At 34.1% G+C, this 16,897-nt stretch overlaps 1 protein-coding gene across 1 annotated transcript; it reads left to right on the top strand.

The window, feature by feature from the left end:
• Positions 1 to 5,255: 5,255 nt before the first annotated feature.
• Positions 5,256 to 6,356, top strand: LOC124888980 (uncharacterized protein K02A2.6-like). Its single transcript, XM_047400270.1, has 2 exons — positions 5,256 to 5,324; positions 5,937 to 6,356. The coding sequence occupies exons 1-2, from the start codon at positions 5,256 to 5,258 to the stop codon at positions 6,354 to 6,356; spliced, it is 489 nt and encodes a 162-aa protein (XP_047256226.1).
• The last annotated feature ends 10,541 nt before the right edge of the window (positions 6,357 to 16,897 follow it).

Below are 16,897 nucleotides of genomic sequence, written 5' to 3' on the forward strand. Positions count from 1 at the left end.
GGCCCATTTTCTAATATGTCTGGAGTTGCTGGTACTTCTATCATGCACCCACCGAATCCGTCTGTCGCAAATAACCCACTTTTTGCTTCTGTAGCACCAGCTACTGCGGGTACTCAACCGACAATACTGAAAAATATGAGGAAACCAAGTCATGATATGTTGTATCCTCCTTAAATGACTTTCAAATCTCAAAATCCATATTATCATGTTCATCAACGCGATACTCCTATCGTGATTGAGAAAATTGTCAAGAATGAGGAACATAAGGAGATGGCTAGAAAAGTTAGAAGCCTGGAGAAATATGCAAGGATTAGGTGGGCCAAAAAGTGTTTCATACAAGGATTTGTGTATGTTTCCTGATGTCCATTTGTCGATAGGATTCAAAATTCCAAAGTTTGACAAATATAAAGGACACGACGATCCTGTAGCTCATTTGAAAAATTTTTGCAATCAATTAAGGGGGCAGGAGGAAAAGAAGAATTATCGATGGCTTACTTTAGAGAAAGCCTTACAGGGATAGCTTTTGAATGGTTCATTGACCAAGACATTTCCCGTTGGCACGTATGGGATGACATGGCTAGGGATTTCGTTCAATAATTTTAATATAACATTGAGATAGTGCCAGATCGCACTACGTTTGCTAACATGAGAATAAAGATGACTGAAAGTTTTTGAGAATATGTCATCAGATGGAGAGAGCAGGCTTCAAAAGTCAGACCATCATAAAAAAATCTGAAATGATTGATATCTTTTTGCAAGCACAAGAACCTGATTATTTCCATCACATACTTTCTACAATTAGAAGCACATTTGCTGAAGTTATTAAAGTTGGAGAAATGGTAGAGAATGGAATAAAATCAGGAAAGATCATCAGCCAGGCCTCTTTGAAAGTAACAACACAGGCAATTCAAAGTGGTGCAGGAAGTTTCGGAGGAAAGAAAAGAAAAGAGGATGTAGCAACTGTCGTGACAGGTCCACGACAAAATTGGAGAGGTGCGCATCAACCATACGCACAGAATCTATTATATTTCATTCCATCCCCAATATCTTATTTACAATGCACAACCATATGCTCGGGCTCCTTCTTACCTGCAATGGCGTGTACCAGCCATCCAAAATCGTCTACCGATCCCGCAAGTTCAAAGAGGCCCTCCCAGGTCTAATTTTTGGCCTAGAGCAGAATTCAAAAGGGATAACATGGTAAAAGATAATTTCACTCCTATTGGAATATCTTACACCAGTTTATTTCATAGGCTGAGAAAAATAAATGTTCTAAACCCAATTGAGAGGAGGATCCCGAATCCTCCTCCGAAAAACTTGGACTATTCTAGAAGATGTGAATACTGTTCTGATTTCCCAGGGCATGACACAGAGAAATATTGGTATCTAAAAAGAGCCATTCAAGAGTTGATTAATACCCAATAAATCATGGTAGAAAGTCCAAATTCTCCAAATGTCAATCAAAATCTGCCGCCAGAGCATAATGAAACAAATATGCTCAAAGTGATACTCAATGGTGAAGATTCTATGATTTTCTTTAAGCCGATCATTAAAATTAAAATTAATTCAAAAAAATCAGCAAATGTTGTGGATTTGATAAAATAAAAGCCTGCAGGATCGGTGATAACAAAACCTGAATTATCGAATGTTCCATTGGTGGTGGGAAAGAAATTTCAGAAAATACTGGGTTAAGTCAAATAAAGTTGTAACTCATTATTCATGGAAGATCCAGTAAGCCTCTTTTAATTATAAAAGGAGCTCTCATAGCTTCTATTGTTATTAAACCAGTGTCACAGCTGCCTATGGTTGATACCAAGGCAGTCCCTTGGAATTATGATCGCATTGTGGTGATGCAAAAGGGGAAAGAAGTAACTGAAAATGTGGATGAAGTAGGGGGATTAACTCGATTTGGTAGATGTTATGCTCCAGTAGAGTTAAGAAAGAACAAACAAGGTGGTGAAGAACGAATGACAGTCAAGAAGTCTGTCACTGATGAAAAAGCTGAAGAATTCTTAAAGAAAATGAAATTGCCAGACATTCTGTTGTAGAATAGCTGAAGAGGACACCAGCACAGATTTCTTTGTTGTCTTTATTGATACATTCAGAGGAACACCGCAAGGCTATAATGAAGATTCTTAATGAAGCATCTGTTCCCAGTGAGATTAGAGTAAATCAGCTAGAAAAAGTTGTTGGAAGAATCCTTGAAGCAAATAAAATTACTTTCTCAAACAATGAATTGCCTATGGAAGGTACTGAGCATAACAAAGGTCTGTACATTTCTGTGAAATATAAATATTCTATCGTCACTCGAGTGTTAATTGATGGAGGATCAAGTGCTAACATTTGTCCTATGTCAACTTTTCAAAAGTTGAATGTTAATGTGGAAAGGATCCGACCTAATAATGTATGCGTCAAAGGTTTTGACGGATCAAAAACTGATGTCATTGGTGAAATAGAGTTCATATTGACAATTGGACCTGTGGAGTTTGCTATGGATTTCCAAGTGCTGAACATTGAAACTTCATATAATATGTTATTGGGAAGGCCATATAGATTTATAGGGCTAAAGCAGTCGCATCAACTTTGCATCAAATGGTCAAATTTGAACACGACAGGCAAGAAATAATTGTTCATGGTGAAGGAGATTTATCCATGTATAAAGACTACTTTGTTTCCTCCATCGAAGAAGATGCTACAAATAATGTGTTAATTCATCAAGCTTTTGAGGTAGTGGCTGTTGAGCATATCCTCGAGGGGAATCTCATCGCAAGACCACAATTGTCCTCTGTATCTGTTATGGTAGTGAATGAAATGTTAAAGCATGGTTTCGAACCAGGAAAAGGTCTAGGGATATTTTTGCAAGGCAAAGTTCATCCGGTAAACCTCTATGAGAACTTTGGTACTTTTGGTTTGGGATACAAGCCTGCTGCTGAAGATATAAAGAAGGCTAAAAGAATAAGAAAGAGTCATAGTCACTTACCAAGCCGATACCGCCACTTCACGAGTGTTTCATCAAATTCAGTGTTGTTGGATCCCCCAAGTTACCTGCTGCAGAATCAATGAATGATGATTATACAGAGTTGATTGGCCTTTTTCAGAATATGTTCATTAAAGATGATATGGTTGAAATTGGGGAAGGTACCAGCAATGCAGATATGCAGTTTGTCGGCCCTGATATCCAGCTTAACAATTGGGAGGCCACTCCTCTCCCTATTATAAAGAAGTCTTGGTAGTTTGTTTGTTTTTCTTATAGTCTTAGTAGTTTGTTTATTTTTACTCCTGTAATTTGACTAATTCTAGGATTGTAATTCAGAAATTTAAACTTGGTATTTTAGGTTAAAACTCTTTCTATCAATATTTTTAATAAAGCGTAGTTTCCTTCATTTTATTTTGAGTCTAATTTTTATTTATTTATTTTCTATCATATAGTTCTTTCTAAGTCGATTCTAATGATATGACATGCATGAAGAATTGTCAACCAGATTTAAAAACCCAATCTAATTATGAAATAATGAATAAAGAAGTTGAGTATGATGAAGAAGCATTTGAGGATATAAGCAAAGATTTCAAACAGTTTGAGAATAAGTCAAATCCCAATTTAGATTAAACCGAGGTGATCAATTTCGGAGATCATGAAAATATTAGAGAAACTAAGATAAGTGTACATATTCAACCACAACAAAAGAAACCCATAATTGAAGCTTTGCATAAGTATAAAGACATCTTTGCGAGGTCTTATGATGATATGCCCTGTTTGAGCACTGATTTGGTAGTTCACAAGTTGCCAATTGATATTGTTTTTCCTCATGTCAAGCAAAAGCTAAGAAAGCTCAAAACTGACATGAGTGTAAAAATTAAAGAGAAAATCATGAAGAAACTTGAGGCTAAAGTCATTCGAGTGGCCCAGTATCCTATTTGGTTGGCAAATATTGTCCCTGTTCCAAAGAAGGACGACAAAGTTCGGATGTGTGTTGATTATCGTGACCTAAATAAGGTGAGTCCGAAAGATAATTTTTCACTACCCAATATTCATATTTTGTTGGACAATTATGCCAAACATGATCTTTTATCTTTTATAGATTGTTATGCGGGGTATCACCAGATCATTATAGATCCATAAGATGCAGAAAAGACATCATTTATTACTCCATGGGGAATATATTGTTATCGAGTCATGCCTTTTGGACTAAAGAATGCTGGGGCAACTTACTTGAGGTAATGACCACAATGTTTCATGACATGATGCACAAAGAAATTGAAGTTTATATGACGACGTGATCATTAAGTCGAGAGAGAAATCTGATCATGTCAAAGATTTGAGAAAATTTTTTGAAAGGCTTCGGAGGTATGATCTCAAACTTAACCCAGAAAAATGTGTATTTGGAGTTCCATCAGGAAAACTCTTGGGTTTATAGTCAGTCGACGTGGCATTGAGTTAGATCCTTCAAAAATAAAAGCTATTCAAGATCTGCCTCAACCAAAAAATAAAACAGAGGTGATGAGCTTACTTGGAAGGTTGAATTATATCAGTAGATTCATTGCTCAGCTTACAATAACCTGCGAGCCAATATTCAAGTTGTTGAAAAAGAATTCTAAACTTGAATAAATTGAAGAATGTCAAGAGGCATTTGATAGAATTAAGAGATACTTGTCGAATTCGCCTATTTTGATTCCTCCAGAACCAGGAAGACCCTTGATATTGTACATGTCTATGTTAAACAATTCTTTTAGCTGTGTATTGGGTCAATAATGCTACAGGCAGAAAAGAACAAGCCATCTACTACCTTAGCAAAAAGTGTACCACTTATAAGGCTAAGTACACTCTTCTTGAGAAAACGTGTTGCACCTTAACTTGGGTAGCCCAAAAGCTAAAACATTACTTGTCATCTTATACTACTTACCTCATCTCTCGTATGGATCTTTTAAAGTACATTTTTTAGAACCTATGCCCATAGACAGACTCGCGAAATGGCAGATGTTGCTCACAGAGTTTGATATTGTTTATGTGACACGACGTGCAATGAAAGCTCAATCCTTGGCAGATCATTTGGCTGAAAATCCTATTGACGAACTTATTTTCCAAATGAAGAGGTATTGTATGTAGATGAAGTTATTTCTAATGATTGTCATTCAGGCAAAAAGTTGTTCTTTGATAGAGCTGCTAATGTAAAAGGAGTAGGGATAGGGGTGGTTCTTATGAATCAGGACAATATTATCCTATAACTGCCCAACTTTGATTCTACTGTACCAATAATATGGCAGAATACGAAGCTTGCATTCTGGGATTGAGATTAGCCATTGACATGGGGATTCAAGAACTGTTGGTATTAGGAGATTCAGATTTATTAGTCCACCAAATCCAAGGAGATTAGGAGACTCGTGGTTCGAAAATCCTACTATATAGAGGTTGTTTGCAAGATCTTTGTCAACAATTTGTATCAATAAAGTTCAAACACATTCCCAAAGCTCATAATGAGATTGCCGATGCTTTGGCGACCTTATCTTCGATGCTTCAACATCCCGATAAAACTTATATTGATCCTTTGCATATATAGATTCATGATCAACATACATATTGCAATGTGGTTGAGGAAGAACTTGATGGGGAGCCATGGTTCCATGATATTAAAAAATATATTCATACTGGAAAATATCCTATACATGCCGATGGAAACCAAAAGAGAACCATTCAACGTTTGTCTAGTAGATTTTTCTTAAGTGGAGGAATCCTATATAAGAGAACTCCTAATTTGGGACTTCTGAGGTGTGTAGATGGTAAAAAAGCTTCAAAAATCATGACTGAAGTACATTCTGGGATTTGTGGACCACACATGAGTGGGTATATTTTGGCAAAGAAAATACTCCAAGTTGGTTATTATTTGCTCACCATAGAGCGAGATTCCATCAATTTCATTTATAAATGTCATGAATACCAGGTACATGGAGACTTGATACATTCCCCTCCATCTGAGTTGCATACAATGATTGCTCTATGGTCTTTTGTGTCTTGGGGAACGGACGTAATTGGACCAATTGAACCAAAGGCCTCGAATGAACATAGGTTCATCTTGGTAGCCATTGATTATTTCACGAAGTGGGTGAAAACAGCGACTTTCAAGTCAGTGACCAAGAAAGTGGTGGTTGATTTTATTCACTCCAACATTATTTGTCGGTTTGACATTCCAAAGATAATTATCACAGATAATGCTGCGAATCTCAATAGCCATCTGATGCAAGAAGTGTTCCAGCAATTTAAGATTATGCATCGCAATTCAACTCCTTATCGTCCAAAGGTGAATGGAGCTGTAGAATATTCCAATAAGAATTTAAAGAAAATACTCCATAAGATGGTGTAGGGTTCCCGACAATGGCACTAAAAGTTTCCTTTTTCTCTTTTGGGTTATCGTACTATAGTTCGGACTTCAATTGGTGCAACTTCTTACTTGTTAGTGTACGGAACTGAAGCAGTTATACCTGAAGAGATTGAAATTCCATCTCTTCGAGTAGTTGTAGAAGCTGAAATTGATGATGACCAATGGGTCAAGACTCGTTTGGAGCAATTAAGCTTGATTGATGAAAAAATATAGTATGTCATGGACAACTATACCAAAAGGGAATGGCACGAGCATATAACAAAAAGGTGCGTCATAGATATTTTGAAGTTGGTCAGTTGGTACTAAGACGCATTCTACCTCATCAGATTGAAGCCAAAGGCAAATTTTCTCCTAATTGGCATGCGCCATTCATGGTGAAGAAAGTGTTACCTAATGGCGCGTTATATCTGACTGATGTAGAAGAAAAAATGGAAGGAATACCGGTCAATGCTGATGCAGTTAAAAAATATTATACATGATATTTATGTACAATTATGTTATGTATGTTTTGTACTTACATTTTTACAGATTTGAAATGATAAAAGCCTTTTGTTCTACTATCCGAATAATATATCAACCTTTGTTACCCCTTTTTGAGCTTTAGTGTTATTTTCTTTCGTACCCCTCTTTTGAAATAAAAATAGAATTTGAAAAGTTGAAAAAAAAATATCAAGAAAAATGGAGTAAAAAAAAGAGAGTTGAAAAAAAAAGAGAGAAAAAAATCAATCAAAAATTCAAATTCGAGCAAAAGAAATTTCTTGAACTACATTTGACCTAATTCTTGCTATGACAAGATACGTAGGCAGCCCTACTCCGAGGTTCGGTCTAACCAAAAGAAGATTCAAATTATCCAGAATGAAATGAAACTGGGGCAAAATTTTATTTTTTGAAAAGAATCGATTCCAAAAGTTGTATGTTTCACCTAATGTTATTTAAATTTTTGAGCCTCATTCTGACCTTTCTTTCTAACCCTATCCAAAAGCCAAGTTACAACCAAAGAAAGACCTTCGGATCAATCTTTGAGAATGTCAAGACTAAACATGTTATGAGTGCATGATATTTCAGATTTTGGGTGTTTATTTTAAAAAAAATGAAAAAATAAAAATGAGAGTCTTATTCATGAAAATCCTTTCGGGCTCGATAAGATGACTGTGAGCTGAGATAGAAATGAAAATAAGATAAGCTCGTTGGCAAAAACCCACTGAGGTGTCACTAGCCGAAGGAGAGTGGTTATCCAGAAGGAATAAGTTTAAGATTGGCTAAATTTCAAGCTCAATAAGTGGACAAAAGTTGTACTGATTAGTGCGGGTAGATCTAGTTGTTTGATTCAAATGCATGTCATAATCACCAGAATCGGTTTCCACATTCAGATAAGTTTTCTCTTTGTTTTACCTATTGACTTTTTCTTTTTGTTTTATTTTAATTTTGTATTTTTTGTGTCCTTGTCATCAAACGAAAATTTTTTGTTGTCTTTTGAGTCAAATTCACGTCAGGTCGAGTAAGAAAGGACTCCAAACTCGCTACCAACTCCTTTAAGGGTACAAAGCAAGACAAAGGGTCGATGCACAGAGATAACGTTTCAAAGTAAAAGTAAGGTACTCAAGATGATTGTGATTTGACCATTTTAAACTCGTGAAAATCTAAGGGATGTATTGGAAGCTAAACTCAGAAGCATTATACAACAGAAATATAATTTGAGTTGAGGATCTCAGTAGTCCGAATTCTGAGTCAGAAGTATAACAATTCAATGAATATTATCATGGATTGGAAAAGAGTTGAGCATGGCAAGTACGAGAACGGCCACTTCAAAAGCCAAATGCCACAAACCAACCACCACATGTTTTAAAACTCACAATTTTTTTTTGTTTGGAACAGAGATGAAATAATTGTTTTCAGATAAAGGATGCAATTTCATACTTTTCTCAATGCAAAAAGCATGGTTGCAGTATCCGATACTGGATCTCGGTCATGGTAAACTTTATTTTTTGCAAAATATATTAAGATCCAGTGACACAAAAATTTTTCCAGTACAAACTGGGGCAAAAATCCTATGTGTGTTGCATGGGAATTTATTTTTTGTTCAGGACCCTCCTGAAAAATAGGACAGGACCCTCCTGAAGAATGAAAATTTATTTTATATTCAGGACCCTCCTGAAGAATGGGACAGGACCCTCCTGAAGAATGAAAATTTATTTTATGCTCAGGACCCTCCTGAAGAATAGTAATTTATTTGTATGCTCAGGACCATCCTGAAGAATGGAAATTTATTTTATCCAGGACCCTCCTAAAGAATGGGATATTATTTTTCTGTTTTACTATTTTCTTTGAGTCCAAGAGCCCGCCTGAAGAACAGGGTGAAGAAATTATAAGTCCAGGAGCCCGCCTGAAGAACAAGTGAAGAAATTGTAAGTCCAGGAGCCCACCTGAAGAACAGGGTAAAGAAGTTGTAAGTCCAAGAGCCCGCCAAAAGAACAGGGTGAAGAAAAAGGAAATCCAGGAGCCCGCCTGAAAAACAAGGTGAAGAAAAAAGAAGTCCAGGAGCCCGCCTGAAGAATAGGGTGAAGAAGTTGTAAGTCCAGGAGCCCACCTGAAGAATAGAGTGAAGAAAAAGAAAGTCCAGGAGCTCGCCTGAAGAATAGGGTGAATTTTCAAATTCAAGTCGCGAAAGCTTGAATTAAGATTCTAGATATTGTAATTTTTACTTGAATTTTTCATTTTTGATTTTTATTAGTCAGTTGAATGTAAAGGCAGAAGTTGTTAACCGAAAATTCGACGGAATCCACTCGACTTGAACTTTTTCTCTCACCAAATTACCTTTGAACTACCCGTGACCTGATTCCGTCATAACCCGGGATAGGTAGGATGTCCAAAAACAGGACTCGAGATTTCACACAAAGAGGGGCAAAAATGTAGACAAGTGATTTTTTATCCTATCTAAATTTTAACTTGTCTATCAATATTAAATATTTATATTTATATTTAATCATATATATACATATATATATATATATATATATATATTTTAATTTTAAATATAATATAAAAATTAAAAATGTATGTTTTCTGTTTATAAATTGTTATTTTATTTTTGTTAAATATAAAATTAATTAATTATTATTTTATTTATATTTATTATATTATTTATTGATTGTTTCATTATTAGTATTATCTTTTATTAAAATAAATAAAAATAAATTAATATGAATATTTAAATCACCCTTCCTATCTGTAACTAAAACTACTTCCCCTAAAAAATAATTGTTCCTCCCCCGCCCCCCTTTTTTCAAATTCCTATAGTTAAGAATGTTTACACTGAACAAAGGATAAAGAGAATTCATTATCAACAACATAAAAAAACAATGAGACTTTGACACTGTGAAAAAAAAAACAGAGACAAAATCAGAGAGTTAAAAATCATTAGAGAAAAGAAAAATAAAAAGTGAAAATTAGTCAAAACACCAAATAAACGAGTGTGAAGTTGAGTTTGAAGTTTCCGTTCAAATTCCGGTGACGATTTATTGTTTCATTAACATGTTCTTATCTAATCATGTAACATTTATTTTATAGATATTATTGTGAAAGATATGAATAAAAATGCTTAAGTAATTTCATGAATTGTTATTTTGTGAGTTTGTTACTACTAACAATGATAACAATGAAAAGTTTTTTTTATATCTGTATATGATAAAAACAAAGTAACAATTACTAACACAGTAATTTATTAACTCAAACAAACTTTCACAAATATAGCAGCATCCATATTTTCTTTCTTCATATACACACACTACATAGATCCACGAATAAAAAATAGAATAGAAATTGAGGAAAATAATGTAGAAAAATCTGTTAAAAGAGATTTAGAGAGAATTGAGAAAAACAGGGAGTATAAGTGGAAAATAGATGGGTGTTGATGGAATCTCATCAATAACTTCAACTCCCTTAAATTCCAAAACCAACTGCTGACCATCGGAACCTCGTCGGAAAATTCATGTCAGATCCTCTAACGAACCAATCCGGCCGCCGCAACCAGCCACCTCGTCGACGGCGCCATCCCCTTTTCCCCATTGATTATTTCTCTCTTTTTCATCATCAAAAACATCGGCAGCAGCCACCGGCGAAGCTAACAGTGTCGCCAACCTTCAGATTCATCCTTTTTTCTTCGATTTTTAACCAAATTTGCTGGCAACCGCTACTGCTGTCGACAGAACGGTCTTCTAGTCACTATCACCATTAGGCCGCTACTAATTTTCTCTATCAGAATAGTTGAAGTTGAAAATTTTATGATATTTTATATTTGATTTGCTAATAAAGTAAAAAAAAATTAGTACGTTTGTTGGTTTGCAGAAAAATAAGTGTACTGTACATATTTATTAAAAAGGGGAATCTTTACTTTATTTATTATTAACTAATAGATTTTATTTATTTATTTATTTATTTCTATATTTTAAATTTAAATAAATAGATAAATATAGGGATTCATAATAAATTAATATAATATGATTAAATTTTATATATGTGTATCATTTTATTATTATTATTATTATTATTATTATTATTCAATTAAATTTATTTTATTTTATTGTTATTATTTTATCATTAACAAAAGATTGATAATGTTATTACTAAATTAATTTAGTGTTTCGAACAAATGTTGTTTAAGTTTACTCTTAAGATTAAGTAGAATTTCAAATATATAGATTATTACAAATTTACAGAAATTAAATCAGTGTTTTAACGTTAAATAAATTTTAGACACGTTTAAAGTATTCGTCTCAATTAAGAATGCGGCACACGCATCTTCTTGAGACATTTAAAATTTCAAGAATGTAATAATACATCTTGATAATTTTTTTTATATATATAAATTATTTTTTTATCGATTCATTTAATATAAGATAATAGACAAATGTTTTCAGTATAATAAAAATGAGCGAACCTAAGCCTTAACATAATTTAATAAAATAATTTAAGTCAAGATAAGTCAATAAAAACGACCGTGCTAGAACCACGGAACTCGAGGGGTGCCTCATACCTTCCCCTCGGTCAACAGAATTCCTTACCCGATCTTCTATTTTCGCAGACCATGATAAAGAATCATTTCCTTTTGATTAGGGATTCAAAAAGGTGACTTGGAACACCAAAACTCAATTCCAAGTGGCGACTCTGTAAATAAAATAATTCTTATTCAATACCGTCACTTTAATTGGAAAAACCCTTCGACTCGATCCCTTCGAGCAGAAAAGGAGTGTGACACTCATGTACTCCATAAGTATTTTATATGGTCGCCATGATCAATCCTCAAGTCGGCAAACATGATTTTTCAGTATCCATTCATTGGACCCATACCTTCACGGTTAGCTGTCACACCCCGCCATTATTGCTCAATTAAAACAATTATCACACAACCAAACCACCAATTCTATTTATTAATAACCAAGGCTATAAGTAGTGGTATCATCATACCGACTATAGCTTGCAAGCAATATCCTTAGTCAACCTTTTATAGAAAAAGGGTTTTCCACGTACCCATAGATTACATTATTAAGTTGACTTGGGGGATCCCACAAGTTTTTCATCATTAAGATTGCTTGAGGGATTTCCTTGTACCTCGCAAGGCTATTTAATTAAACCATAACCATGACCGTCAAGACCTTACCATTTAACCATTTAAAACCATCCAAACCAATTAGGATTTCATTAACAAGGTATACCATGCAACAGTTACATTAAAAGTCCAATAATATAGTAAAAGCAATCTCATAGGCATTTTATCAAACATATTGGGGTATAGTATTTCCAAGCCAAAAACAAGTACCAATTAACTATTTCTATGCAACCAATTGTTCAAACCACTATTATAATATGAAAATCATAAGTAAAAGGCATTGGAAAACCATAAGCAACCATTATAACCAAAACCACTAACATATATTTGAAAACCCAAAACCATGACATAATTATGCCATGTTAAAAATTCATGAAACATGTCTTTAGTTGGAACTAACAATAAGGGAGGAGTAACATGGCTTAGATTACGAAGAAGACGGAGAGAAACCATCATTTGCAAGCCCCAAATTGATCCTATTGATGCAACCCTAGCCTTCCTTGACCCAAGAGTCTTTGAGAGAATTTGAGAGAGAATTTTAAGTGTTTAAGATTAGAATAATAGGGTAAATGATGTTCGAAGAGTGATATAAGTTGTGGGGCCTTAATAGGTTAAGAGGAAAAATGTCCAGATTACCCTCAACTTAAACTGTACAAAATTTTCGTATGAGGGTACGACCATCCCCTCCCCCCAAACCATACCATAGGGTATGAGTGGTACCCTTGTCTCGTACTCTAGGCCTCCCCTTGGACCCCAACACTGTCCAACATATGACCACCCAAGCCAAATCGTACCCAACCATATGATAAGTACTATGAAACAGTACCCTAGGCAGAATAGGATCACCTAGGTTAAACATAGGGCAAAAGACGATTGACATCTTACCACTAGTACCCCAAGATACGACTAGTAAGATCCATTCGTATGTTAAACAGAAACCAAATCAAACCACACTAATTAACATACGACTAAGGCCACCAAACCATACCCTAACATACGACTAGTACCCCTAGTCGTACGATGTCTAGAAACTAAAAACCCAGGAAATTTCTAAGGATCAAAACCCTGGGTGTTTCATGACTACTTTATGATATCAAAATAATTCGATGATTGGGATATACATATATATATATATATATATATATATATATATATATATCGTTTTACTTCTTTTTTCCTGTTGCTTTTTAGGTTTGTGCAGGAGAAAGGAGTACTCACTAGAATGTCTCGATCACTTTGGTCAGAGAGAACAGAGACCCGAGAGAAAAGCCTTATAAGCCATCCATTGGCTTTTGACTGCTTCACGGATCGAAGTAACTTGAACATCTCCTATATGTCTCTCCCGAAGGTATATGTGGATTTTTAATGACCTATATCAAGAACAAACAAGACATAAAAGTAATTTATTTAGTCCAATATGTTGGATAGTTATATATTCCAAGATTATATACAAATCTCAGTTATCAAACCCTGAGTTCCTCTTTCTCTTCCTCATATCCATGCTGAACCCATGGAATTGCATCTGTTCCACATCGGACGAGCATCAACTCCTTAAACTGCTTAACGGAATAGAAGATGGATTCACACCATAGGAGTACTATATACATACTTTAATATATTTAGGAGTCTTTTCATATAGAAGTATACTATATTTTAGGAGTTCGTTCAGAAATCAATTTTTTCGTATATGCACGCATGGAAGCAAAAGAATAAATAAAAATAGAGAGTCTTTAGTGATTAATTGAAAAGATGTACTACGAATTTTATACTGAAAGTTATACTCATGTTCTCGAATTTTATACTGAAAGTTATACTCATGTTCTAAATCAGATAAAAACCGAGAGACAAACTTGCAATTGTAAAAGAATTCAAACCTTAAATCCTTAATTTTGAAAAACTATTATAACGTGAACTCTTCTGTTTGATATATGTGAAAAAAATTGCCATAAACTTAGGAATTTAATCATAATAAGAAAACTTTATCCATTTTAATTTTTAACATTTTATTATAACTAATATTTAATATCATAAAAAAAAAAAGTGAAAAAGACAATTTTTTCTAAAGCAACAACTTTTAATGAAGGACAAAAAGTTCAAACAACATGTCTAAGACCTTTCACACTTTTAATATATTAAAGATTAGAGATTAGAGATTAAAGATTATAGATAAAAATTAGAGATTGGAGATTAGAGATAATCTACTTGAAGCCACAACTTGATGGCACAGATTAAACATTAAAACCAACCCTTTGAACTTCTAACACTCTGTTTGAATGGTGTTTTCTCGTGGTATGGTATAATTATTAAGAGAATCATGTTTGTTTCAATTGTTTCTTAAAATGAATGGTATGGTATGATTTAATTTCACGGTTTGGTAACCATGAAAACTCTCACTTTATGTAATCATTAATTAGATGGTATCTCATGGTTTACTTATTTTTTTTCTAATTTTGCCTTTACTTAATATTGGAGCCGTCAATATGGGTCAAGGCCCTGTGGGCCAGCCCGGCCCGAACTGTAATTTGATGGAGTGAGCTTCAATTTTTGCAGCTTATTTTAGAACAGGACCTTTTAGCCCGGCCTGGATAAGCCCATGACCCATAGGGCTTGAGGAATGTGGGTTGGGCTAGCCCGTGGACCGACCTGTCAGTCAAATAATAAATAATTTAAAAATAAAATAAAATACTGAAAAATAATAAAAGAGTTAAAAAACAATCAAGTCTAATGATGACCATTGACCGGTTCCATTAACAAAGAAAATGAAAACTGAAAAGTTTTCCTACTTTCCTATCTAATAAATAATAAAATAATTAAATATCTACTACTAAAACATAAAGAGTACATTGTACTCTTCACTTTCCTAATTTCCTTAGTTCAGCTAGGCGCCTCCTCTTCACTATATCTCCCTCAACGCGCCATCGGCTTTCAACCATGATGTTTCCGATTGAGTAGGGCCACCTCTTCATTTTCTCCCTACTTTGGGTGATTCGAGCTCTGGCTCCCTTTTGAATTAACAAACATTAATATTATGTGTTATTGTGTGATAAATATTTATGTTTATTAACAGTGTAAAATTAAATTATAAAATATTATTTTTTAAAAAGTGAACTGGTGTGTGAGGCCCGCAGCCCTAGGGTAATAGTGTGGGCTTGGTGTTTTTTAGCCCGTCATTTAAATGGGCCAGCTCGGCCTGACCCGTCAAACTCAAAGCCCGTATGGACTAGCCCAGATGGGTTGAGTCAATTCGTATTGACAGCTCTACTTAATATTATATAAACCTATTTTACTTTTCATCTTATATTATTTAACTCTACCTCCTACTCTGATCCCCACCCCACCAGCACCATCCTCCACTCCCACCCCACTTACCTTTTTTTAAAAAAAAATCTTTTTTAGAAAATTTCAAACTTTTGCTAATCCCACCCCCTAACTCGACCCGAACCTCCCCTAAACCCCCACCCCAATTTTTTTAAAAAAATTCAAAATCTTTTTCTTACCCCACCCTCAATCCCCAGCCCTCCTCCACCACCAATTTCTTTTTTATTTTTTAATTTTTTCTTAAAACTTTCAAGAAAATTTTCTTACACCACCCCTACCCCTACTACCTCCCCCCCCCCCCCCCTCCCCCCCCCCCCCACACACAAAAAAAAAAATAACTTTTGTTTTTTAAAAAAATTAAAACTTTTTTTCTTACCCCACCCCCAAATATTTTATTTGAAAAAAAAATCAAATTTTTTTCTTCCCCCCCCCCCCCCAATCATATTCGTTTTCATTGTTTTTATTAAATATATACAAATGCCTTTAGAAAATGTTTTTCTACTTATGTTACGAACACAAGAAAATAAGTAAGAAATAATTTATTTTCCTAGAAAATATTTTTTTGGATTTCATACTGAACACACCTGTAGCATACACAAAAAAATGCATTCAACTTTGTACTTGTCATTGGTGACATGTCTCAAAACACCAAAAAGAAATAAAATTTGTTATTATAAAAAATGAATCCGATTGTATTTATTTTGATCTACTCTTTTATTGACTTTGTTAGAATGTACATGAACTTAACAACTTAATATATCTCCATGGAATAATTTATGATAAATTAGTAGGAAGAAAAATTATTTTATTAACAATTATTGATAAATTTAACATTTATTATAATTAAGGACATTTTATAAACTTACCAATTACGATACAGTACCATACTGTCAAACCAAATAATAAGACTGTTATTAAACAAAAGTGAACAATACAGTTTAGCCAAACATTATATTGTATTGTATAGTATAATACTATATCATACAGTACCATACATTATAAAACCACGACAAACCACCATCCAAACAAAGCTTAAGGTAAAATCACTCGGTTCTTCTCTAATACTTATCAATGCGCCTATTCAGTAACAACTATTTAGCAAAAAGATTAGCCACAATATTGAGAAAACACCAACGCAGTCGAACAGATTCAGGCAACAGGACGAATGTCAAGTTTCCAATTGCATCAGCATGTTTCATATTTACACAAGTTTCATATGAAGTTTTTGCCTATATAGAAGTTATTTCATCATATCAAATTGACGATATGTCTGCGAATAAGGAACAATGCTAGATTGATGGCCTGTGTATACACTTTGTAAATCTGGGTAGGTGGGAGCTAGTTCTATAAGATTGGATGTGTTTTTGTTGGTTATCTCTGAGAAGGGGAGTAGGATGCTCTTGATTTTGTATTTCTTCACTTGGTGGTAATTAATAAGATGTCCTTTTAATTGTCAAAATAAATAATTAAATAATCATGATAGCCTTTTGAGCTAGTTGTCAAGTTTGGGCGATAGGGATTAAATTAAAAATCATAAAATAATAGGAGAATTCGTTCATCAAGTAATGTACAAAGTTATCAAGTGTATTTTTGGAAATTT

This window comes from Capsicum annuum, chromosome 11 (genome assembly GCF_002878395.1).
Source record: "Capsicum annuum cultivar UCD-10X-F1 chromosome 11, UCD10Xv1.1, whole genome shotgun sequence".
Lineage (NCBI taxonomy): Eukaryota > Viridiplantae > Streptophyta > Magnoliopsida > Solanales > Solanaceae > Capsicum > Capsicum annuum.